At 37.6% G+C, this 27,407-nt stretch overlaps 1 protein-coding gene across 1 annotated transcript in view; it reads right to left on the reverse strand.

The window, feature by feature from the left end:
• IFTAP (intraflagellar transport associated protein) overlaps positions 1-27,407 on the reverse strand; it is a 55,334-nt gene that overhangs the window by 22,961 nt on the left and 4,966 nt on the right. Inside the window, exons 2-4 of the mRNA XM_051804151.1 lie at positions 20,876-21,028; positions 6,844-7,001; positions 4,209-4,266 (exon numbers count right to left, since the gene is read on the reverse strand). Coding sequence (XP_051660111.1) covers positions 4,209-4,266; positions 6,844-7,001; positions 20,876-20,978 — 319 coding nt within the window. The 5' untranslated portion in view covers positions 20,979-21,028. The remainder of the gene's footprint in view (positions 1-4,208; positions 4,267-6,843; positions 7,002-20,875; positions 21,029-27,407) is intronic.

Genomic DNA, 27,407 nt, shown 5'->3' on the forward strand with positions numbered 1-27,407 from the left:
AATTGGTAAATGCTGCTTTCCCTGATAATGTTTAATAAAGAAACTCCTTCAGAGAGAAAAATTAGAGAGTTTTGACAGTCCTTCTCAGTGGGAGAACCCAAAGGAACTCCAGGCTATTGTAAGTTCTAGCCAGTACCTCACAGCTTGTTTAGGCTGCTGCTACAGCACTATTGGATGATGATCCTAATTAAGCTGCTAATTATGTTCTCTGTGGAGGTGATTAATTAGCAACAGGAAAGCCTTGGATACTGCCAACGGCACCATATATAGAAATAACTGAACAGGCAGTGACATCAAAAAAACTGAGAAGACATTTTGAAATGCACCTCTCATATCATAAAGAATCAACTCCCTGGATGATATAGCAGTGAACACCAATGATTTTACTCAAGTCCAGCATACTTTAATGAGGGCACATTTGGAAACTGAACAATTCTCTTTAGTCCCTCCCCCTCAAAACCCAGAAAGTGATTATTTAATCTGTCAACAGTGCTGAGTTGGACTTTTTGCTTATTGTGTACCATTAATTATAGGTGTAGAAAAAAAATCTACTGGCACAGGTCTGCTTTGAACTTTCAAAAGTAAAGAACTTCAAAGTCCTGTCTATATCTTTAACTTTATGGTAGCCAAACAATGCCCAAATATATATGCACTGACACAGATTTTACCACTTTCAGACACTACATTTCACAAAAATGCTGCTGATGGGGAGCTGAGAAGGGAGGCAATGATAACAAAAAAAGCTTAAAAGCTAAATTTTGCAGTCTCCTCTGATTCTCATGCTTCAGGTTGTTAGTCCTGAAGAAGTGCCTAGTGTGAAATCATCTCAAGGCAGTGCTAAATGGATTGCAGAGACTGGAGGAGAAAAACAAGAAAGGGATTCACCAGCTGGGGGGAGCCCCGTACTTAGAAAAATCCACCTAATTTAACTCTGAATCCTCTTCCTCAATCTGACTTTTCTGGAGGTAAGCATAGACTCAAAATATAAATGAAAAAGGCACAGATTATGAAAAATAACAGATATTGATATAATTTACCCAGAGAATTATTTAATTAATCAGTAGTTATGCTTGGCCTCAGCTTCACAGTAACTGAGTCAATTGGGTTCTGCTCAGCCTCTGTAGGGTTATAGACACCAGGACCTTGAAAAGATAAATTTGCTGTAACTCAGTGTTCCAAGCTGGACTAGGATGAGACTGACATCCTTGCCTATGTAGTCTCACCCATATATTTAATTAGTCCTGTTGTAATTTTAATTAATTTAATTTTAATTTTCTCTTGTATTTAAAAAATAGCACACTCCAGGTCTCTAGATATGCTTTTTACATATTTTGTACTTTATACAAATATTACCTATTATTACCTAACTACTCTTCAAGCCCTGCAGCAAGAGATTTGTAACCAGACCTGGAAAGGAATTCTGTTGATCAAACACAGGGCAAACAGGCACTAGGTATTCTCCATCTATCCCTGGAGAAAGCCTGATCATCTCTATTGTTGCCTTAAGCAACTTACAGTTACAGATTAAATGCAGTGAGAAAGAGCGATTAAATAGTTCACCATACACACACTGTCTCTACACAAAGCATTAAAGTTATGGTTTATAGTTTAGGGCAACAATTTTACTTTGCCAATCATGGTTTACTGTGCCAAAGTCCTACAAGGCAAAGCATTGCCCTGGTTTCAGGCTTTCAGCCCAGTGATGTCAAAGAAAAACAGCCACAATGAATTTGCATATTGGCCAACTCCATGGGCTGTTTTTTATTTGTAAGAAGCAGCTGCATGCATTCACACCTTAAAAGACATTGAACTTTGCAAAATACATCAGAAAAAGAAAAAAAAAAAAACACTAGAAGGACTCTTCCAGGACATTTCCCAAAAAGCACTAGTTTATATGGGATATTTTAACACCTATTTTCTATCATGCTTTTCACACTTGTCAACTTTGAGCCACTTGCCCCTAGGTGCGAATATTTATTATATTAATGTACAGTTGCTAACTTAGCTAACTGATCTGCCCTTTACAGCTAAATGAAGCACAGAGATAAAAGCTTGTGGCAATTACACTAGCAAGGTATGATATTTTTTACTGTGTAAAAAAAGATACAATATTTTTAGCTTGTTTTGTCAATATGAAGTCTTAAATCAATCATTTGTTCTGACATATAGGTGGCAGCATTTACAAATGCCAACAAAAGAGTGTCTTTCAAATTTGTGTCACACTTTGCCTCATTTATAAACTAACTGGAATTCTTCAGAATTAAACCTTATTAAGGTGGTCAATATGGGTATTATTTTAGATTACTTTATTATTGCAAACAATAGAAGTGACACCATTTTATATTTTAAATTGCATTTTGTTGCTATGGTTTCTAATTTTACCTCTCTTATTATGAAGCCTTTCAAGTGGATTTTGACATGTAAGACAACCATCAAGCTATAAGTGCTATTTTCTGCACTTAGGAGTCAAGGGGAAATTTTTTACCCTGACTTAACAATGATCTCCACTGAAGAAGCCCCAGGCAAAATTCAGGCTGTGCGTTTCCCAGGTATAAATTTTGATGCTGTTCGCTTTCCTTACAGAGTTTAAAAGGAATAATAAGTTTCTGGCTCGGCAGTGTTTCCATGCTGTAAAATGCAATCTAAATGCTTAATGTTGTGATGAGTCTTGTTGATACAGTTTCTTTCTGCACTAAGGCAAGTCTGCCTCAAATGAAGTGTGTTTTACTAGGGGTTTCTAAACGTATGTGATTGATATTTACTCTTGCACACACACAAATACACAGAAATGACCCAAAAGCTGGATAAAGGCAAGGTCTGTCATCATTCTGAATGTGACGAGCTAACCCCAAGCACTAGCAGAGCCCTTCTTTCCTCACAGTTCCACTCAGTATTTTAGTGTTGAGCTTAATTCTCAGCAACCAATTTGGGGCCTGTTTGGAACTCACACTATCTAACCATACTTTAATGAACTAGATATAGACAATTATCATTTCATTATGACACAAGTGAAATTTTTATGCTTACACCAGTAAGCTCCAGTGTCTTTTTAATAGATATTACTAGAATTTAAGGCATAAACACAGAACAATGGTCTATGAAGGGAAAAATGGGCACATATGAACACTGCACTCAAGAGAAATCTTTGATGTCTGTACTTGATACAGCACTGCTGTCTTCCTACCTCCTTTCTGAAATGTCCAGGTTGAAGTAAGAATATTTGCTGTAAACTTGACTTATGTTTATTAGGTTTATTATTTTCTTATGAGATACTAGAAGTCTCTAAGCCCTCTGACTTCATAGGAATTCTGCATATACAGAAAGACTAATCAAATCTTTACTGTAAGAGTGGACAGACCAACCAAAAAGCAACAAGTAAGAAACCAAGGATCAAAGTCCTGCTCAGTAGCAGCTTCTGTCAGTGACCTCAGGCAAATCCCTTAATCTGTGTGGCTTGGTTTCTTTACACAATCACACATATAGATGAGGAAAATTAATTTAAACATTAAAAGAGTATCAATTCTGGTGGCAATAAAAACCACACAAGGACTAATGATAGACAAACAACTATAGACATTAACATTTCATTTATTTTTCAGAGGCGGGAGAGTTAAAATTATTATAGACATATTCAACAATTCAACAGAACTCAAAACACTCATAATTGGAACTCTTAAAGAACTTCACTGTGAATTCAAAGTTAGTCTCATCTATTTTAAGCCCTGGGTGGAATCATTTTAATAGGTAGGGACAACATTTTCATTAAATACTTCCACTTTACAGAACTGTCTCTTAGCACCCAATTGCTGTCTAAAAAACTTCTTTAATCAAAATAATTTCAATACAAAACAGAAGTGCAGAAAAATGCAGAAATGTTGCTAACAAGAAGTGTTCTGCACTTCTAAAAATCTTGACAAAAATAACTGTTCACAAGGACACAGTTTAATTCCTTTTTATTTATTTTCTCATTACCTCTTAAGAGTGAGGAAATTAGTACTTTAATTTGGGGAATTGGGGCAATGTGGGGAATTTTGTGGCAATAGAAGAACTGAGGAATATCATCACTTTTAGAGAAGAAACAGTTCTTTAATTAATGTTCATACTCTTGCATTCAAAGAAACATGTTCATGTTCATACTCTTTAATCATGTGGATACACTTGCATTCAAAGACAGAAAATGACAGTGAATATGGAGAGAGGAAACCTACCACTGCATGTCTCTTCATCTGAGTCTATATCTTCCCAATCTAAGTACTTGTCCACTTGCTGTAAAAAACCCAAATTCCAAAATAGATTAAAATGTATTAATTCCATTCCTTTTAGTACAACCTAGAGCAAAGCAAAAATGCACTAAATTGTCTGCTTCATCTTCTCCATTCTCCCTTGCATTTTTCTAAGAAAGAATATGAATTTTCTTTGAAATGTGTAAACCAAAGGAAATACTTTTAGGTATAGGCAAAGAATTGCTGCCAAAATTGCCGCATATCAATGTAAGTGATGGGAAAGAAGCTCAAGCTGTACAGCAACTTTTTCAGGAACTCAGTGGAAAGATGGAGAAGTAAAATATTTTCATAGGAAAAAGATAAATGATAAGTTACTATGCAATTTTGCAAGTTCACATCATATGGCACAGAGACAGTACATGCTGTAGGCAAACTAGAGCTTGATCCTTCTGCTTTGACATTAATGGTGAACTGATTGGGAAGTAAAAAAGCTAAGAATAATTAAGTTTCTAGTATTTCATCTGGGACATTGCTCTACTGTTTTTTTAGACTGATGTTCCTTGAAAACAGTCTAAACCATCTAAAAGGTACCACAAGAAAAGGCATTTGTCATTTCAAGTATCACTTTGAATAGACGCACAGGGTGAAAGGCCTTTGCCAGCCTATATGTAAGTCGTGTTACCATGGAGGATTTACTATATGCACTGAGTTGTCTGCTGTGTTCCTATGAAGTAATTAGAAGTGCTCTTAGATAATTTTTTCCAACCTGGTTTGACAACATTCTCATCAAGAGTTACATAACCTTTACACTCTAAAAGTACATACTCACTAATATTTGAAAAATTTTGGATTTCTCTCATTGTTCTTTCCCACAGATGGGAAATAAATACATCAACAAATTGCAAGTAATTTATAAGTTAATAAAGCAAAAATCAGTCATGTTCTGATCATAATCTCCACTCTGAAAAAAATCAAAGAAAACCCCACCTTCACTCTTTCAGACAGACTGAGAATCTTTCCCTCTGATCTACCAGCTTTCCATCTCTCATTCATCATTGTCTGCAGGTAGATAGGCAGAAATACCTACATGCACAAACCAGAACCAAAGTAAGTCAAAGTTTGTTCTGATTTACACATACAGTTCACAGAATCACAGAATAGGTAAGGTTGGAAGGGACCACTGGAGGTCACCTTGTCTAACTTCCCTACTCAAGCAGTGTCCCCTAGAACACATTACTCAGGATTGTGTTCAGACAGCTTTATATATGTTGTATATAAAAATTTTTAAGAAGTGAATGCAATGCTTCTGAAAATAAAACGGATGCGGGTATTTCCCTGAAAACCTACACAGGACCAGACTGAATCAATTGGAACAACAATGCAAGTAACCATAACATGCCTAAAAAGCAGCATTTAGAGGAGTAGCACTGTTTTCAATAGCAGTTTTTTCCCCTCTTTCCTTTCCTCAGGGCAGGCTTAAAGATCACAGTGGTCAATTTACCCCATGACAGCCTCCTCCTGCTACTACACTAGCAATTTTTCTAATGCATTCTACTATCACTGTATTTGTTTCTTAAACTGCAAATGTGGCAAAAATCTGCAGCCATGTCTGAAGCCTTTTTCCTTAGATACAAAGACAAGCATTAAGATGTTCTATTACAAAAAGGATACTGGAATTCACACATTGCTTTACGGGGCAGAAAGACAATTCAAGAGACCCAAAGACAGACTATCCCAATGAAGCAACACAATTCTTCACAAAAAAAATGTTAAAAAGAATCTTGTCATTATTATTACACAATTAACTGACAGAATGTGATTGTTTTAAAAGCCTTGCTTGATTCCACCTCAAGTGGAATAGTCCTAGTGGGGAGGAAAAATGGCATTTTGTGCTCTGACTGAGGCCTGGCAGGCCCACCATTTGAAGACCCCTAAGTGTGTTGCTCTGTTTATTGCACAAAAGGACCTGCTACTTCTATTTTAATAAAAACTTTAATGAAGGGAAATTTTGAGAACAGACTAGATCACAGCTTTGTCACTTTGTTCAGGTAGGAGGGTAGAAGTTCTTAACAAGTTGACTCAGATTTCCATCTCACTCTCTCCAGATGATGTCTGTTGTTTTCCTGTCTCTACACGTTAAATCCCTAATCTCATATGTTTCAGAAGACTAAAAATGCCTCTGGTCTGCCTACTGTTTACTTAGGCATTACTTCAGGCATCTGAAGTAATCCAGCTTCGGTAACACAGAACTCCATGCTTCCAAAATCTACAAGAAACAAAATAAATCTCTAGGTGCTGGCATCCATACTCTCAAGATTTATTTTCCTTTTTGCCAACCTCTACTGCTAACAGCAATCTTCGGCAAAAGCATCACATGGCTCATTGCAGGGTACCTTATTTAATAGTCGGATTATGGCAGCTCTTCAGCAAGGAAAATGCCACTGCCAAACACGATCCCTGCAGGTGCCTCTCTAAGCATTAAACACTTACATAGTATTTTAAATATTTGCCTCGAATCAGATAAATACCACTAGCCTCTAACATTTGAACACTGTATCTCTTCATATTTTCATCTCTTTGAATGTGGTGCCTGTCCACTTGGACAGTTGTAACTCCTTACCTTATCCTCATTTGGCATCTGTGATGGAAGAGATACCCACATTTCTTTGCTTCTTTCAGGTGAGCCATTCTGTTTATTTCTGTCTGATAATTCAGAAGTAAAAAATATTTTTCTTAAGTAGTCCACTTGATTTCCTTGAATTGTCTTCTCCTCTTTCTTTGCAAGGAGAATCACACCAGGTCAGATAACATAAAGCACTACCCAAGAAAAAGAAAAACATGTATTTCCTTAGATCTAATATTGACTTATTTTACACATTCACTTTTCCTCTCATGCTCAGAGCTTCCATGTGCAACATAAACAAGTATTTTGCAGCCCTTATCATAAAACCGAATATTCAGTTTGAACTTCAAGTGCATAGAGTATCACCTATTCCTCCATACTGAAGATTTAATTCTCTCAAAAGCTTATGCAATGTACAGAAAAATTTATAAAACCAACCAAGAGCTGAAATACCCAAAAAAGCAAGACAGTAGAATTATACCTTAGCTTTTATTCTAAAACTTTACTTAAATTCTCTCTCAATTCTGGACAAAATGGCACATAACATGTGTGCCCATGTCTTCATCTGACACTGCAAACACCAATATATATGAAGAGTCTCTTCTTTGAGACACTACTATACACCAGTCCAATGGCAACTGCACTCCCAACACTTATAACTCTAATTGTAAAAGTCCATCAATGATGCTTACATGGGATCTGTGCTTACAAAATCACTTGACTTGTCAAGGAGATAACTAATCAATGATGTATCTTCTGACCAAGCACAAGAAAGGGCTCTGATGTTGATCACAGTACAGAGATGATCTGGGCCACAAATGGAGTAATTCTTACACTTTCTACATCAGTATCTTGGTTCACATGTGAACCTCACAACCACTAAAACAAATGCCCATGTTGTCTAGTACAGAAGTGAGCTTTGGCAGTTCTTCTCAGAGCTGGTACTGATACTGGCTGCTCCAGGGTCAGCATTCACAGAGCTCCTGGGTGTCCACGGACACCACCACTAGAACCTCCACCACTCGTCCACCAGTCCAGGGCTGTGTGATGAGATGAACTGACAGGTCCTATAATTCAACTCCTGTGTCTTTAGTTAGTAAAACACCTCATTTCTTTACACAGTGTTGCTTTCAGTGTTTAACAGCTATAGAATGCTCAGCAATCTGAGGGGAAAATTTTGCAACTAAATACTTTTTTATTGGGATCAGACTAACAAACAGCAGTATGCCAGTGATACTTCATTGCCAAAAGTTTAGGCCCAGAAATTAAAGAACAAATATAGATGTTCAAGCAGGGTTTGTTCCCTTAAGAAATTCCTTTGGTCTTGAAAGACAGACTGGAAAAACGTTTTGACAGTGTATTTACAGAAGATCAGAATAACTTCTCTTGGGCTTATTTTATACATCAATAGTGGCTAATTGAGTCCTCAATGAAAATAGGGAAGTATTCAGAAACAGAACTGAGTATTTCAATGATAATTTTTGACATCTTTCAGACCTTTAACAACTCCTTGGACAACAACAGCAAAATTAAGACAACTATAAGAGCTTCTGACTGTCCAACCAGCCAGGGCCCCAGGGCACAAAGACTTAGGTTACATCTAGGTGATCATCAAATGAAATGTCAACAGTACTGGCTGGATCTAGGAGCTGCTTACAGACAAGTATGTGCATGGATGTATGGATTTCCAAATCCACGCTGTATAATTGGGTTTTTTCCCTTCAACATGGCAAAAAATATAGTAATCATGGCCAAAATAAAAAAGCAGTACTTTTTCTTTTAAAAGTCCCATTATCAAATATGAAGCAGCTACAGGACAATCAGTTCAAAAAAGCTTCACACCATATTCTCTTAATGAAAAACAAATGCTCATTCAATTAAGTTTTTTGGGTTTGGTTTAAAAAATCCGCTTTGCAACAACAAGAAACACTGTAGTGCATTTCTAAAGCATAATTATATGTTACAAGCATTGAAGTAATTCTTGTGGAGAGTACTAATGATGCCCTTGGGGTTACTACACTGAGCCATACGGCAGAATTCTTAATACCCTGGGACAGCTCTGTGCTGCCGTTACTGTGACACACAGAAAGGACTGGCAGACTGGGTATAACCTGAAGTCCACACTCTTATATAAAGTAAGGTTCACAGAAAGAAAATTGCACCAGACCAGAGCAATCTAGCAAACAGATTTTAATGTTCACATCACAGATGGATTCTCTGAATAATTCCTAAATCCCAGGACTCTGTGACATGTGGCTTCTCACTACTTTTTTAGCAAGTACTTTCCTAAAACAATATTTGGATACAGCAGTACATATGAGCAATCTCTTCCTCCTACACACTCTCTTTTTCAAGCTATGGAAATGAAGCAGCATTAGACAAGAAACCCTCTTTTAAATTCTTGACTGCTAAAATCATTACCCACTATTTGAAGAGACTTTTACAGTCACCCTACTTCATAGGAAGAACTAAATGGCTATCTCAAAAAGCTTCAATTTTTTGTTACTGTAGTAGTAAAGCATGGATGGACATCCTGTTTTATACAAAGAACTTGCAAGTTTTATCTTAAAGACTGACAAGACATGAAAGGATATTAGTGTATTTTAAGGTAAGTGTATATTGGTGAATTACTGCAGCCAAACATCTGCAGACCAATAGAGTAACGAGGGACTGAGGACCCAGTATCCTCCCTGTCCACACCAGGAGCATTTATGTATAAGAAATGATAAAAAGCTTCCAGAAGCCATACAATTTTGTCAGCCAGACCAACAGAGAGACAAAAGAAATCATCACTGGAATGATCAGCAACATAATTCATACAGATGACAGACTCTGAACAAACATGATATTCCTGTACTAGCCCGTGCTTATTTTGGATACCACTGTGGTCATTCTTCTGGGATATAAATCAGATCATTCTTCTTGAAAATACAGGTTCTGAATTTTCCAAAGAAAATATCATTTTTAGCATCAAAAGACCTATGACACATAGTTGGGCAGTTATAATTAGGCAGTACATATGAGCTGACAAACTTCCTTTATTAGGTTATATATTTTCTGGACAGCTGAGCTATTGTCACAGCTAAAAAGCTAGATAGATTAAATGAGCTGGTAAGAAATCAAGTGCATTCATAGTCTTTATGTGCCATTTACCAACTCCCAGACTACAACTAGAAGCATTATCCCTTTTACTAAGAGATCAGTCATAAACTTTTGTCAGAAACCTTTTTCTGGTTAAGGCCATTGCAGAGTTATTTGGTTACAGAATATTAAACATTACTTTTGATGAAACATTCCAACTGCAATGTGATACTAGATTAATGACCGCAAGTGAAGAAAAATTCAGAAAAAAAATGCCTAAGCAACCCAAAGCAGTTGTTAAAAGCAAGTCTGCAGACAGAATATCAACTATGCAACCATGAGCATAATGAGGCCATGCCATATAAATTAAAGGGGGGGGAGGTAAATTAAACATTATGTTGCTAGCCTCAAGCACGGTGCCTCAGGACCAGTGAGATCCACCTTCAGATGTCCAAAGTAATTACTGACTCCTACAGCTTCCCAATGCATGTATCACTTAACTGGCTCCCTTGAAACAGATAACAGTCATGATCTTACAAAATATTATTAAAAACAACACACATAAGTTATTATAAAGTTAAGGAAACTACAATCTGTAGTAGCAGACAAATATCACAGATGTATTTCTTTGCTAGTGTTCTGAATTTCAACCATTTCTGTTCCTGTCTCTGAAAAAGGGGAAGAAGGAAGGATCACATTCAAGCCAGCAAGCGAATCACTCTGCCTTTCCCCTGACTAAGTGATAATTGACTCATTATTCACAGTCACAGCTCTCAACCTGCCAAGATCCTTTTGTAGAACACCGGCCTTCACAACATGTGACTTAAATCAAAAATAAGGGATACAAACACAACAGAATGTAGCAGAGGAAGAAAGTTGAAATGATGGAAAGATTCACATATTCATCCTGCAGACAGATTTTGTCTCACTTTTTAGACAATTTACTGTCTGTATCTTAAAAATGAAGAAGCCAACTTAGGTCTCTAGAAAAGTATATCTGAGTCTCTCAAGGGAAGTATCCATCATAATGGTGTGTCACCAAAGAGTATGGCGCACACTTCAGAAACACGTTTGTATCAGAAAGTATATGAAGCTTGATAAATTATTTTCTCTCCTGCTATCTATCCTCGATATTGCTTAAAATTCTCTTTGTCTTCCAATTTGGAAGGGAATCTTTTGAAAATGTCCACTGATCACTCACATCTTTCAAAGAATATTGGATTCACATATCACAAAAGCAGAGAAGAGAGCTACCTGTATTATCAGGAAAAACTTACTGTCAGTGTAATCTGTTAGATGACATAGTAGTCCCAGAAGAATGATAAAAGTCTCATGGTCTGAAACATGTCAAAGCCAGACCAGACAGAGCAATCAGTAACATAACATAGAAAATCTGGCTTGGGATAACACACTGCACAAAACAATACAAACTACTAAATATCTCCCACCTTTTTTTCAATTGAATTAATTCATTCCAAAAACAAAAACTGGTTGAGAATTATAAACAGACCCCTTAACTATAAAACAACAACAAAAAAAACATACAGGAAAGCTACTACTATAAGTTCCAACTTACTTTTTTATCTTCAAATCCTGGACTGAGGGCCAGCAGAAGGCCTGTGAATCCCTTAAATCCCTTCCAAGTTATGCTTTGATGAAAAACCTGGGATTCAAATACTACAGTGACTTTGTACAGGACTCCTGAACAAAGAACAATTTTAATCAGAGTAGCATAATAACTGTCTTGAACAGAGGTCACAAGTACAAATTTCATGTTCATTCACTATCTCCATTCTTCAAACCCATCATCAGCAAACAACCACATTTTAAAACAAGAATAAAGACTGTCACTGAAATGTTTCCATAAAATATCACTTTGACATGTTCACAAGGTGGTAAAATACTGTAGAAGGTCCTGTATTTACCTATTTGTAACTATGTAAACCGTTGTACCGCGCTGAGTCCATCTACCCTAAATGACAAGCTGTAAAAGGTAAAAAAACGAAATTTCAAGGCTTAAAATCCAATTTGCTGGGAAGACAATTTTTAAAGCCTTCTATCAATTTTTGATAACACAATCAAAGCAGCCCCCAGATTTTCTGCAGTAATCCAACCAAAGCTTCCAACCTCCCTCTGCTTGTATGTTCTCCTGCTGAGAATAGAGCAAAGTGTTTTGAAGTTACTTAGCCTAAAAAAGCCATTCTATGTTCTCCAGATATCTTACTGTTTCTGTGTATTTATACGCATAAATCTCTGTAAATCAATGCAGTTTGTCCAAGTTTTCATCACAAAAACTTGAAGTATCCCATACAGTAAGTACCCGGAGGATTTCAGTATTAAGGTTCTATATGTCTGTCCATAAGTAAGAGCATTTCATCACATAGTCCTATTTTAAGAGTCTTAGGGCACAGCCTCCTGTTGCCACCCAAAGAAGCAGGCAATGCATTATAGATACTGTGTCATATCTGCCCACCCTCAGCACTTGAATTGGCTATCCCCTAACTACCTGCGTTCCTGTAAATCCCATTCCAATCTTACTCCACCAAAATCCTCACTAATTTCAATGACAGTGATCTCACAGTAGCACTGAGGAAGCAGAACTCCTCTGTCAAACTTGATCTATACAGCAAAGAAAATAACTTGACTAAAATACTTGCCTGAGTGTGCAAGTTAATGTTTGTAACACAAAAATTCAGCTGGTGCAGCCATTTTGTCTAAGCTCTTTGATCTTATCCTGATTAAATAACAAATTAAATAACAATTAATCTGCAGAAAGTATTGTTTAGGGGTTTTTTTCCTTCAAAAAAGGTCATTTTTACTATAATCAGTAATATGGCCTTGAATTTTTTTCGAAGTTATGCCAATTTTTTAAGGATATCTCACTACACCATGTCCTCAGCTAGGATAAGTCCATAGAGCGGGACTAGTAATTTCAGTGGAACTATTTCTCACCTAAAAGGGTCCTAATTGTTACTTTTGGTTGTTATTTTTGAATACTTACTATGTTTAAAAATCATTTAGGGAAGGACTTTTCTTGTGTGTGCTCCTTCAGGGGAAAGATGAATGACTGCTACTCTCAAGTATATTTCAGCCATGCTCACATGCCTGCTCTAACTTAATGTACTAGAGTAATACTTCTCTAAAACCAACTGAACTCCTAATTTTCAAAAGTTTAACTGTTCTTTTACTGTATCAGTCTCTCTCCCTTTTTACTAAATGGAACCTATGTTCTGGTTTTATATAGTGTTTATCTGTATCAATATCTATGTCTCTGTTGTGCTTTAAATAGTCTCAGTGTTAGAAAAGGGGCAATATTTCTTGTTTATACCTCATTCACACCAACTGATCATTTAAAAATAAGTATGATTCTTCCACAGTTCAACAGTGTTTTTGCTGGATACCTTCTCCATTTGAACACTAATGTAGTCAGTTACTTGATAATTTCAGTAGCCTTCATGAGCAAAATCCCGCTTCTTCCAACAGAGGAAGATGAAAAATAATCTTAAAAAGAATTCAGAAAACCATGGGAGAAACACTAGAACAGATCCTCAGTGGATATTAACCAGTACAGTCCTATTAAGGGAGCTACACCTCTTAGTATACACCACCAAGCAATGCCAACATACTAGAGCAGATTTCTAGTTCTAACAATAAAGAGTGTTTATGCGGTAGGGGGAGAAGGACAGCTTTGTAAAGGCAGAGGCTGTAAAACTGATAGTATTTTGTAACTATAATTTGAGAGAGTATGAGGATATAAAAGCTGTAACACTTTTTCCAGTTGATAAAGGTAGGTCTGCTTCCAGTAGCTTCAGAAAATCTACACTGTACTTTGCAGAATGCAAATACTGTTATATTTCATAAATTCCATTTCAGGGACAGTTTAAAAGAGCTTTAAATTAGACAGTAACTAATTGGAGAATACTATTTCAATATATAAGAGCTCCAGACTTCTGATTTTTGGCTACACTAAGCCATACTTTGAAGCTTAGCTAAGAAAAACAGAATGTATTTGAGTTTATTTCTTAAATAAGCACTGCATTTGTTAGACTTGCTTTTTTTATTTTTTTTACAGTCAAAGAAACCACAAATGTGCTTAAAGTCATTCTCAGCACAAGGAACTACATTAAATACATATGTGGGGAGCACTTTAAAAGAGCAGGAGATATACTAAGAAATCAGGGCAGAATCAATTATGAAAACTTTCTGTGTACTTGCATCCTAGAAGAATTCAGCACTAGTAGGCAAGTAGACAAGCGCTGTAAGAAACAAGTGAATTGTATATAATTAAAAGCATCTGACATCTCCATACAAATTATTCCTTTCTTAACAAATAATATCATAAAAAAGATTACAGTAGGTGGGAACAAACTAATAAAATGTCAGAGAGCCCAGGAAAATACTTGATTTTAGACATAATAATCACAACATTAAAGCATCCTTAAAAGGTCTGGTTTTGGTTGTTGTTTTTTTTTTTAAAGGCAAATACCTACTTTCTTGAAATTAGGCAATTGTATTTGATTTTATACTGAACACAGAAAAGCACTCAATTCTATAAAGAGTTCAGCACCAAATTGGAAGCGAAGTCACTTGATTTCTGTTTCCTGATTGTCCTGTTAAGTCACTATATATAGCTCTGATCTCTGACATTTGCTCTGTGTCATTTCCACATCTGTAAAAGACAGCTTCCTCACCTCATTGCAATGACATGAAACTAAGCCAACAGCTGCATTTAGCACACTTCGATGCCTTTCAAGACAAGGTGATGAGGTACAGCAAGAGTTTACTCTGTTACTGCTTTTTATAGTACTACAGAATTCAATCACTGCCAATATGTCACTATATGATGGAACCTTTATCAAGCTATCAACAGCAAAATCACAAAACATTTCCCCTTCCTATATTCTAGAAAATCTAAGTTATACAAGAGAATGAAAATGCTTTTTTTCTTTTATCTGAAGCAGTCTTTAGAAATTGTTTACTAATAAAGACATCACAGAAAAAAAAACCAAAACTGCTATCAGGGAAGCACTATTATTGAAGGGCTGACCAAGTTTCCAGGAGTCTGAGTGCCTCTGTCCTTATCTGTTGCTGCCAGTGAGCTACTGTGCAATGAACACAAGTCATTTCCCTTTTTTTAGGCATATTTTTTTTCTGTCTATACAATGGAGATGAAGTATCTTGCACAGCAAATACCAGGACAAAAAATATCCATAAAACAGATCAGCCATTATTATTTCAAAAATAATCTATTAAATTTGCATCTCTACGTCTGGGTTTTTTCCGACATTTAGGGGCTCTGTATGATGTTTGATTTTATACTATATTGAATAAAGGTTACACAGATATAGGTACTGAATTTATGATCAATAGAAAATTGCAAATTTTGTCTCCCAACCAATTCTATCAAATGCTCCAACACAACACATCAATAAAAAGCTCTGAATTGATGCTGTTCCCCTATTTCATGCCCTGTTTAAGTTCCGTGGGGATGACAGATTAATTTAATTAGTTTTATTGAACTGTCTAGTTGCTTTTATTGGAAAATACACTCATAGGCTGAAATTTCACTTGGGGTTAGCATTGTCCTATTGGTCCATTTTTAAAATTAAAGTGAATTTACTGTCATTTCTTATATAGTTTTCTGCTATGCTTTCTGCTGTGAAGACTCACATTTGTAAAGTGCCTCCACTGACACTTATACAGGAAGTTGAAAGCTTTTGTTTTTCCTGAATGTGGTTAATGAAAAAAAGCAGCAGAGAGCTACCATCAAATGGACTGTGAACTGAATACAGCGCCCAGCTTTCGCTGGATGTTGATCACAACACAGAAAATGGCTCTTGCAGGCCACCTGGAAGCAGGGAAGTGGTCAGTCACTTTCAAACTTCCTCCACTTGACAGTTTGTTTGGCATAGAAGCACCAAAACAACAGCACTGAAGCTATGAAGTTTATATCCAAGGTTTCGTTTGCTTAGATGGGTCTGATCAAAGTCCTTGGACTTCAATGCACTGCCAGGCAGTGTGAGGTATATGAAACAGAGTAAAATGAACAGCAGGAATGGAATTAATTTCATTTCAGTGGTCAACTGCCCAAGACTATGGAAAAAAATACAAATTTAAACTTGGGTTTGGGTAAGAATTTTATTAATGGCAGCATTTTTCTGTGCAGCTGACTGATCCAGAATCCTGTATTTTCAGAAGTGGGAGAGGAGTAACTTAAAATCTAGATGAAGAATTTGAAGCCTGGAGGATTTGGGGGTTTTTTTCTGTAGTTTTTTTTCAGATGGTCAAATGAGATATTGTATGCTCCAGTTAATTTCCCATTCTTCCTCTGAGTTTAGAAAAATGAGCAGATGCTGCCTTCTAATTTTGGACATCATAGTTCTCTCCACCAGATTTCAAACACTATTCCTATGATTTGAACTCTTTTGTACTCTGTGGGAATTTTTTTGAAAGCAGGGTTGGGTGTATTTTCATGAGATGTTCTAGGAAATGTGTAGTTCTGAAGATACCACTCATTGACCACATCTACAGAAATCTGAATCATCCATTTTTTTGTAAATCCAGCTCTTCTGAGGTTTCTTCAACTGCACAATCAATAAATCAGTCTTAAAATTTTTCTCCGTACTTAAAAAACATAACGGAGTTGTACAATCTCAAGACAAAAGCCAGTTGACTGTTTTATCTTCAGGTTATTTTTATACTCAAAGCTAAAAGAATAAACTAACAAAAGTAAATATATAACTTGGCATAAGCATAAGGGGGTTTAGGGATTCTAAGAACAGCACAAATGAATGTATTAAAATAAATGACTAAAACACTTATTCGTCTTACCAGTATCTTTGCTCTGACTTCCCACAAGAGGAGGTCTTTTTTTTTCCAGATGCAAAACTTCTGCAAAGCTTGAAAAATTCATCTTTCTGAATCTGTGCTTTAATTGCTAAATTATATTCCCAAGGATTCACCAGCCCTTTCACCTATTTATTCACTTTGTTATTATCGATATGACAAAAAGCACACTTTGGATGGTATAAGTAGGAAAAATAAGAGACTTAACTAGAATCTTAACCTAGCCCTCAACTGTCCATCCATTACAGAATCAATAAAAAGAGGGTTAAAAATTTTCCACTTATGGAGGAAGTGCTTTTTAAATATTATGTATTCAAGATATATAGGTCATGTTCTGTTGGAGCATATATGTTTTAAATGCTGAGGTCAGACTTTTAAAAATACATTTATGTATTTTTATCCATGTTCCATCAGATCTGTAGATGTAAAAGTCTTACTATAGGATTTACTTATCAATTAGTCTATGAACTCTCATTCTCTCACTGCAGCAAGCACAATTTAAGGAACAAAATCATTGGGATTTTTTGGAAATTTAATCAAGAAGTTTAAATTCCCATATCAAAGATATAATTTTATGGTCGAACTAAGTTATAACTTATCTGTGTGATAGTTACACCATACACGTCATGATATCTATTATACAGAATTTAGAAGGACTTATTTTGACTCCAGATCTTGTTCTATATGAACTAAGAGAATATCTTTTCAAATATAGAACAAGGAAGAATGGAAGTAGTCAAGGGTCACGCATTCAGATACCAAAGAAACATTCTAAAACTGCGATTTTCTTGATTAGGATATTAGCAATTCATGAAAAGTCAAATGGAAGTCAGGAATGTAAAAATTCGTTTACACTCTTTCCCATATTTATAAGAATGAAACTATTCTCTAAGCAGAAGATCCTAATGTGTTCACAGCAGGTCACTCCAGGCTATTTAGCTCTTTTAAGCTAGGCCAGAACAGCCAAGGATGCTTGGGTCTTTATATCAAGATATATTCTTTACAGTTTTACTGTGTGCAAATGTAATTTATGAAGAAAAATTAAACAATCGTTAGGGTATCACATTCTTAGGAGATGCTGGGGAAAATATCCTTGCAATCCCAAATACAGACCTAGGACAAATTCATAAGCAAGTGAAAATCACCTTCTATAAATCTGTTACCCTGTGAAATCAATGGGATCCAATTAGTTTTGTGGGGGGGTCTTCTGTTTCCAATGTTATGACAAACAAAAATTTATCAGATGACAATGTTTTCCAAGGATTTTTTTTAAAGACCTCCTATATATTTATGCTTGGTTATTTGTGTATACAAATAGCTATCTCCATATCTCCATATCTAATTAGGCAGAACTGCAAATTCTCACATTAATGCTCATTGTACAAAGATTTGGTGTGGGGGTCAATACCATTATCAAGGCAAAATTTAGAGAGGTAATCTGAAAATAGTAAGATTTTTTACCTGACAGTAACCACAAATATATCTCCACAGTAAATATCTGATCTCATTATACCAAAGTGAAAACTTCTGGATTCTACTACCAGGTAAGTTGCTACAAAAAAAAAAAAGTTAAAGTCAAATGACTGTTTTTCAAATGCAAAATTAAGAAACTAACAATGTGATATTTTATAAAATATTTTGCACTGTTCTGATGCTAAAATGCCTTATGCTTTAAGTGGAATTTTTGCAGGTCATTAGTTCATAATGCAAACTAGCACCTTGGGTATTTTTAAAGGAAAATGAAGGTAGGAGGAAAACAAGCTGAGCTGTTTAGTTTATACCATCATACCTGCATTTCTAAGCATTTGATTCAGGTAAAGCTCTACCTTTTATACAATTTTAGTGGCAAATGCTATAGTGACAATGAAAGTGACTGAAACACATGAAGCTTTTTGCAAGTAGCACCATGATAAGCAGCATGCTTCTACAATAGCAGCTATCCCCAGTGTATCAATCATACATAAGACCACAACTGGATTTTCAATCTTCTTATCTCATTTCCCAGTGTCTCCTTGCTCTTCTATTTTTCATAGGGAGGAGAGACAGAAAGTTGCCAAAAGATTATTTCTGTGGCAGCTTCAACCCCCCCCCCCCAAAGGTTTTCTGTTCAGTGCCTGTGACTGACACTTAGTTCTGCCTGAAGGACAAGGACAGGACAGACCTCTGAATGCCAATCAATGGAGCATGCCACATGATGTAATTGAAAAATACAGTGCTTCTGCAATAATATGAGAACATCATTTTTAGTGCAAAGTGGTGGTAAAGAGATTTGTGGGTAGCTTGTATTTATTTTTACGGCACCGGACTTAAAATGGCTAAAAGAAATAAACCTGAGCTACAGAATTCCAATCCTGTAATTAAGCAATGCTGAGATCAAGGTTAAGCACCACCTTTTATTTCATCTGCAGAGCATGAGACCTTTTCAGCCCAATCATCTAATCTGATGTGCCTTCATCCAAGTTACCTATTAGCTCGGCACAGAATGGATACAGTTGGATTAGGTTGGAAGAGACCACAGTGGGTCATCTGGTCCAACCTCCCTGCTCAAACAGGGTCATCCTAGAGCACAGTCCGCAGGATTGCATCCAGATAGAATGTGAGTATCTCCAGTGAGGGAGACACCACAACCTCTCTGGCCAGTCTGTTCCAGTGCTCAGTCACCCGCACAGTAAAGAACTTCTTCCTCATATTCAGGTGGAACTTCCTGTGCATCAGTTTCTGCCTATTACCTCTTATCCTATTGCTTGGCACCAATGAGAAGAGCCTGGTTCCATCTTCCTGACATCTTCCCTTCAGATACTTATATACATTGATGAGGTCCCCTCTCAGTCATCTCTTCATGATGCTAGACAGGTCCAGCTCCCTCAGCCTGTCCTAAGTGAGATGCTCCAGTTCCTCAGTCATCTCTGTCGCCCCTTGCTGGACCCACACCAGGAGCTCCATGTCTCTTTTGCACTGAGGAGTCCAGAACTGGACACAGTACTTCAGATGCAGCCTCACCAGAGCTGACTAGAGGGACAGGATTACTCCCTCAATCTGTTGGCAACGCTCTTCTTAGTGCACCACTGGTTTTCTTGGCCACAAGAGCACACTGCTGATTCATTGACAGTTTGTTTTCCACCAGGACCCCCAGGTCCTTCCACAGAGAGCTGCTTTCCAGCAGGTTGGCCCCCCAGCCTGTACTGGTGCTTGGGGTTATTCTTTCCCACATGCAGGACCCTGCACTTGCCTTTGTTCTGCTCTGCCATCTCTCCAACCTGTCAAGGTTCTTCTGAACGGCAGCACAGCTCTCTGGGTTATCAGTCACTCCTCCCACCTTTGTGTTGTCAGTACACTTGCTGAGGATGCATCTGCCCCTTCATCCAAGTCATTAATGAATAAGTTAAACAAGACTGGTCCCAGTACTGTATCCTGGGGGACACCATTAGTGACAGGCCTCCAACTAGACCCTGTGTCACTGAATATGACCATCTGAGCTCTGCCGTTCCACCAGTTCTCAATTCCCCTCAGTGCCCACTCCTCCAATCCACACTTCCTGAATTTGTCTACAAGGATTTTGTGAGAGATGATGTCGAAGGCCTTGCTGAAGTTGAGGTAGGCAACATCCACTGCTCTCCCCTCATCCCTCCAGGTAGTTGTTTAATCCCAGAAGGCAATCACATTGTAGAAGGCAAACACGCAGGCATAGCACAGCAGGCTAGTGTTAGTAAACCTGTGAAAGTTTTGCACACCCCTAACCTCGGCCATCTCATACTATTAAGTACTTTAATTAGGCTCTTCTCTTATGGAAACTTTTCAAGCAAAACAGTGCAGGATGTACTTATGAAACATCTATCCTTCCATAGGATAATTCCCTCACCACCCTAAAGCAAGCAAAACGTAGTTACCCACCAGTACAGACCTACCTTAGCAGTCTGTGAACCAATCTAAGGAAAGTTGTCCTTAGGGTTCCCACTGCTGAGTGGAGAAACAAAAGCATCACAAGGATTTGCCTAAGGTCACAAAGCAAGTAAGAAGCAGAAAAACACTAGATACTGCTGCTTCTCCTTTTACCTTCCCTTCTGTCTGTGATTTCTAAGGGGAGATTTGGGAAGTTACATACCTTTCAAAAGACAGGTGAATGTATTTAGAAACTCTTCATGTGACTGCTCATGGCTATTAATAAATTGATCAAGGATGCTGTTCTCTAACAGTTGTTCTCCCATGATCCTCACCTTGAGAGTCGAACAGGTGGATTTGCTTTAGTAGGCTGCTTCTGCAATAGAAAGAGAAGAGCCATATGTATCTGCAGGCAAAAAACAAATCAACTGAAGAGTCCCTAATTCACATAGATGGGCAGCAGAAAGTCAAATTTTTCTTCTCTCCTAGTGAAGTTCTGATCTTGTCAGTGGAACTTTACACAGATCCCAAAAAATTCAAGCAGACAGAAATTTTAAGTACAAAGGGAGAAACTTCAATTGTCTATGCCTGGAATTTAAGACCTCAGGTAATATGGGTCACAGAAGTGCCATCTTCTCTCAGTGGTGTTCATTCCCTCATTTTAAGTTGTTCAGTCTTTTAACCCCTGCCTTCTGTACAGAAACAGCAACAACACTCACTAGCATGTTGCGTTTAACAACTGAGACATCTGTACATTCAAAACTTGGACTGAATCCATCATTCTCCAGATGCACTGCTCACTGTACCATCAGAGCCACTAACCCAGATTTTGAACAGCATGTTAAATCACGGTGGCATGTGTGTGTATGCTGAGACAACACACAGGACAGGGGAGTATGGTGGAAAGGGGCAGCCCCAGGGGAGGACCACTCTCGAGAAGGGAACAAATGATGAGAGCTAAGGGAAACCCACAGAGGCTTTTCTGACTTGAGAGTAACACGGCAACAGCTTTCCAGCTGATCTTCATCACTTAACCAGACTCTACAGGAAGTAACGGCCCTGAAAGAGCTCACGGTGAAGTTTGCTGAAGTTAACCTTGACCCTTACTTATAAAAGCTGTGTGATCCTAAACAGTTACTTATACTATTAATTTTTGATACACATGGGTCCACACTACTGTAAGCAGAAAAACATAGGTGAGGGCATGGACACACATAACAGGCACACTGTCTCACAGAGTAGTAACTTAAATAAAAAATGCAAATTATCAGTTTGCATACATAAACATGATCAAGATGCAAAAATGCATTATACACTAAGTGTTTGATTTGCCTGTGTTCCTCTGTTTCCTCTCTTGATTTAACATAGCATTAAGAAGTGGATTTTGAGGATGAAAGCTTAATTCTTCAGTAAAACTTCAAATCAACTACACTAAGGAAAAGCTGCCAACATGATTTTAAAGTTATATAAGATCTAAAAAGAATTGTTCAGACCCCAGCAGGAAAATGAAGGATAATTTCAAATATAAAACTCTAGTTTTGTTGGATTGCGTGCTTGTAAGGAAGACTAATGTTCTGAAGATATAAAAATACACGCATATCCACATGACCTAAAGTTTAAGTTTTCTGATGTTTTACAAAAATCAAATCAGCATTAATCTCTCTGTGGACTGACCAAGCAGAATATAATTCACCAGACTCTCAGAGTGATTTATGTATTACAGTGGTTTGAGAGGGAAGCAATGTCTTCTATTCATCATTATGGTTAAATTATTAAAATCATTGTTTAAGGTAATTTCATTATATGAAATAACACAGTGATTTGTAAGGCTACTGTAAAATTATATATATATATTTAATTAAGAAAATGTTAATAACAAACTTTTGTTTTTCTTCGGCATCTGGTGTCTAGGATCTCCAAGCCCCTTATAAACACTAATGAAATAAACTTAACAATACTCCCATGAGGAAAAGCAAACAAATATTATTCCCAATAACAGATTAAAAAAAAAGGGGCACCAGGAGTTTAAATGACTTGAAAACAGATCAGTGGAGGGCTGACAATAAAGCTTAGATTACTTCATCCTAAAATGCTCTAGGAAACTAGAAAATTAATATGCAGTTTGGGGGAATAGTTGTATCCTTAACCAAGCTGAGACAGTTTTCTCAGTGAATACCATGCTTTACAACCACTGGATCAGCAGCCTGAGATTGAGCACCCAGATCAGGTGGCACCAAAATTACACATCTCAATTCTTACTCTGCCGTGCAGCCTCTACTTCCTACAGAACTTAGGAAACTTCACTCCAGATTTTCCCTTGCACAGCTGTTATTGAGGTCTACAGAATCATCTCCTCATGGAGCAGAAAAATCAGCTAGGTCCTAATGACAGCTTAGGTTCTGTCAGAAAAACAGCCATTCACTCAAACAATAGAGAGGAGAGACTGGTAGCTGAAACTACCTGTCCCCCGTTTTCAATTAGTTTGAAGAACCTCAGGGCGCTATAGCATCACCCTAAATGAAAGCAAGCACAGAGGATGGTATTTGGAGAACATCTACTATCCCTGAAACTGAACATATGGTTAGAATGAACGGTACAATAGTGTTCAAAAACTTAACCTACCAAGGTTTTGGTATTTTTAATTTCATTTTGCTTTTCTGCTGCCTCCCACCTACTTTATTCCCGAGTCTCTCTTAAATGAATACCACGCTGTGTCAGTTGCAGAGAAGCTTTCTGATGTGAACAGCTGAAACCAGGATAACAAGAAGACTCTCACGTGTGCTAAGGAGCTCACCGGTAAATTCTACATAAGTAAAGGGCTTCAGCAATCACACAATTCACAGCCTCAAGGCAATGAGTTCTTTAAATAGTCATGAAAAAAATGTACACTAACGGATTGGAATCCCCACAATTTATAAAGTGGATACAATGACACCACTAGGAATGAAATGACTGCATTGTTCTGCTAGAGAGTAGCTATTATTAAAATCAAAAACTTACCCTATTTTTCCCAAAAGGCATCAAACTAACTTGGAGGTTTCAAGGCAAGTAAGGTAAGAATATCTGATCCTTTCCCTATGTTGGCTTTGGATAGTTTTAGAGTCAAATATCATTCTTGCATTCAAACAGCAACTATGTTTTCTCCTTTTGCATTTCACTCCTGCTCATCCACCCAAGTAACTTTAATGAGGTTTCTTGAGGTAATTGTTCATTAAGCCTTGATGATCATCAGCAGATAGTGCAAAATCAATTTTATTTCTCAAAATGCAGTCTTCTTTCCAGCAGTTTAGAACAAATCAGAGGGCCCTGTATTGAATCACAGAGGCAGGTCAAGTGAATATTAGCATGATTTCAATTATGCAGTGATTAGTTCTATTAAACAATACAAAATGTGGTGAAATATAGGCTTCCTGGTTTATGCTGCATTTTCAAGTGCTTTATTATGTTTCTCTTAAATATAATAAAGGCAATGAAAAAAAATCAAGATTCTGAATTTTTAAATGGAAGGAGCAGTAAGCTAATCCTCTCTACAAACTCAGTAAAATCTTCTCTAATTTTATTTTTCTGGGAAAAAAATATCTCACTAGCATTTCTGGCATAGGCTCAAGTCAGGTTTTCAAGCTACGAATTTGCTCTCCCAGAATTCACTCTCAATTTTAAAAAATAGGGTTATTCATAAAGTTTTATTATCGATCACTCACAGGTTCATGAAAAATACCCACTAGGTACACCTGTTATCAAGATTGTGTAATCTATGTCTGCAAAAATGAGACTAAACACAAAGACATTATTTTAAATCTTACAGTCTGTTACCAGAGTACCTGCTCAATCCTTTTTCCCCTATAAAACTATCACAGTAATTATACCTGTCACAACCAGCTTTTTTCAAAGGGGTCTTTACATTTTTCAGATCTAAGTAACCTCTCATAAAAGTAACCCTAAGCGACAAGCATTTCTGAAACATCTCTCATCCATAAAGGTTTTACAAGTCAGTCTACATGAAGATCCTGATTCTGGGGACTCTCTTGGGCTAGCTAGTTCAGCAACTAGCTCATAGTAGCTGTCATAGTGATGAGGTGGGCTGCTAATGCAGAAATTGTCCCTGAGGGTTGGCTTCTCACATAGTTTGGCAATACCGCAGATGTACAGGCAAGTCTTAAGAGTGTAATAAACTGTCAGGAGACCAAGTACAAAAACAGAGATGCTTCCTGTTTACTAAGGACAATGAGAAAGCACACTATGATTCAGGACATTAGAGTCCCCTCCAACCTGTTCCAGAAGCTATGTAACAGCATGATGTCTCCTACAAAAAACCCTGTAACATCCCACTCTGCCCTCTAGGCAACGGTACTGGAGAGGTCATCCCACGTAATATATGTGTAAATAATATTGTGTAAAGCTTGCTCAAGAAAACTGGTTTAGTCACACAAAATAAATGACCTAGGTCCCATATTGTTAGGTCCTTTATTGTTACTAAAGTAAACTCAACCTGCAAGAGCAAACTAGTTAATTTTGGAGCAAAATTATGTGATTTCCACTCCTTGCTGTCTCACTGCTGTTTACCACATTAGTTAGTGATGAAGACTCTAGAGGAGTATGGATTTGCTACAATATTCTTACAGCAATGAAGAATGAGATCATCATCATCAGACTCTAGAGGAGTATGGATTTGCTACAATATTCTTACAGCAATGAAGAATGAGATAGTACCTTTGCAAAAAGAATAAGCCTGTATCAGATGAGTGCCGTAAGAATCAATTTAAGCTTATCTAGATCCTGGCTCCTCCCAAAAAAGCCACCACCACCTTCTCTTCCTCTTCACCCTTAGGTTTTTCATTCCAGTCCATTTCTTGGCCAGACAATATAAACTTCCAATATAAAACCTGAAGCAAAACTGAGCAAATGCATAAATTGTTTTAAATACACATTTCCTGATCTGCCTTACAGCTATATGATCGTGCCTGTACAAGCAGACAGTGGGAACATGCAGTGGGAAAAAGGGAAGGATGCAGGATTGCCCTTTTGGCAGCCTATCATAGTTGTTTATGCAACTGTGAAAGCACAGCCTCATTAGGAACACTCCTCACAAATGGCCCAGAAAGCTGTGCTTCCTCCTCACTAACAAACGCAGATGTTACCAGGGCACTCCTACACTCCCCACAGCTAGAGCCAGAGCCTGGAGTGTAGATCATCAGCTCCCATGGTGCAAAGAGGCAGGCAGAGCTGGAATTCCAGCCTGTCCTTAACAAATTCTTGTTGTTAGATACAGACTGCTACCTTAACAAACATCCCAGGGTGGTGCTTTAAAAGAGGGTAAAGGGAAAGGAGTGATTCTGGAAATGTACAGAATATTCTGAGTTGGAAGGGACCCACAAGGACTATTGAGTCCAACAAGAGCTGGATGGCCCACATAGGGGATTGAACCCGTGACCTTGTAGTTATTAGCACCAAGTTTTCACCAACTGAGCTAACCTCAATTCCTGCTCAAGAAAGACATAAAACATTTTCAGTCAGTCAGCAGAGGAAGGTTACCCTTTTTCCTGAAGACAGCCAACCGTTTCCTTCTTGTCTAGACATCTGCAAAGCTACAGTTGCAAAACAAAGCCCTCCCTGCCCTATTGTCCTGCCTTACTTTCCTCCCTCCTCCTCCCTGCTACCCACACCACCTGTGGGAGGCAGAGCTCCTGGAGCGAACCCAACAGCAGCAAGCTGTGCCCATGAGCAGGTGTAGGTCAACTGAACCAAGGGAACAAACTAAAAGTTTCAATTGCAAAGGAGAAAACCTTTCAGATGAGGTTCCTTCCAGCATCTCTCAATTCAATGTGATCTACAACAGCTAATCCCGTTAAAATCAACTGGATGTTTGCCATTGCATTCCGCAGGAGGCCTTAAGGGTACACACTTAATGCAACAGCAATTTGTGTGGATGGGAGCTGCATCTGCTTGCCTAAGTGCATTACTGAGCCTGAGAGCCAACCTCTGTGATGGACAAAAACATATGCTTCTTGTGCCCAGCTCATATGAGCTTTTACATCTAAGGGCTTTAATTGTAAACAAGCACATTCATCCTGTTTGATTTCAGTGCTAATATATCAGTCCCACACCTGAGCAGAAGTTTTTTTAATGAATTTCAATGGCTTCAAAAGCACTGCACCCTTTAAAGACCATCTAGAGGCCTATGGCAAGGGTAATGTTTCCTCCAAACCACAGTAGCCACTGCACCCTGGAAGATGATCATCCTGGATTTGACAGTCAACGCACAGTTGGATTCAATCAGCTATTTTAGATAAGACCTCCAAATAAAACCCTCTCCCTCACATCTTAAATACTGTTTACTGTTGCTTTTAGATGAGACAGAAAATTGAAGACTGTAGGATGCTGTACTCCCCATGCCCTTTTTCACAGGTTTCAGCCTGGGTGTCCCGGCTAAATATCCAGCATATTTGCATTCTGGCTGGCAAACCCTACACAAATGAGTAAGGCAGCCTTCTCTTTCCCTGCTGAGCTGGAATGCATTACTGCAACCCACAGGAAGCCATCTACATTCCAGCTCAGAGATGACTCTGTTTCACTGGTAGAAAATATGTTGAAAAGCCTAGAAATATCTCAATGCAATTTGGAATGATTTGAGATGAAGAAGATGCAAACTACATATTATTTTAAGAAATTAATTGTAGAAAATCAAGTGAAACAAAGCATTTCCATAACAGAGAGCAATCTGCTGAAAACATACTACCTATGTCAATGTTATTAAA

Source organism: Manacus candei, unplaced genomic scaffold (genome assembly GCF_025592945.1).
Source record: "Manacus candei isolate 608988 ecotype Guabito, Panama unplaced genomic scaffold, ASM2559294v1 h1tg000060l, whole genome shotgun sequence".
NCBI classification, from domain to species: Eukaryota; Metazoa; Chordata; class Aves; order Passeriformes; family Pipridae; genus Manacus; species Manacus candei.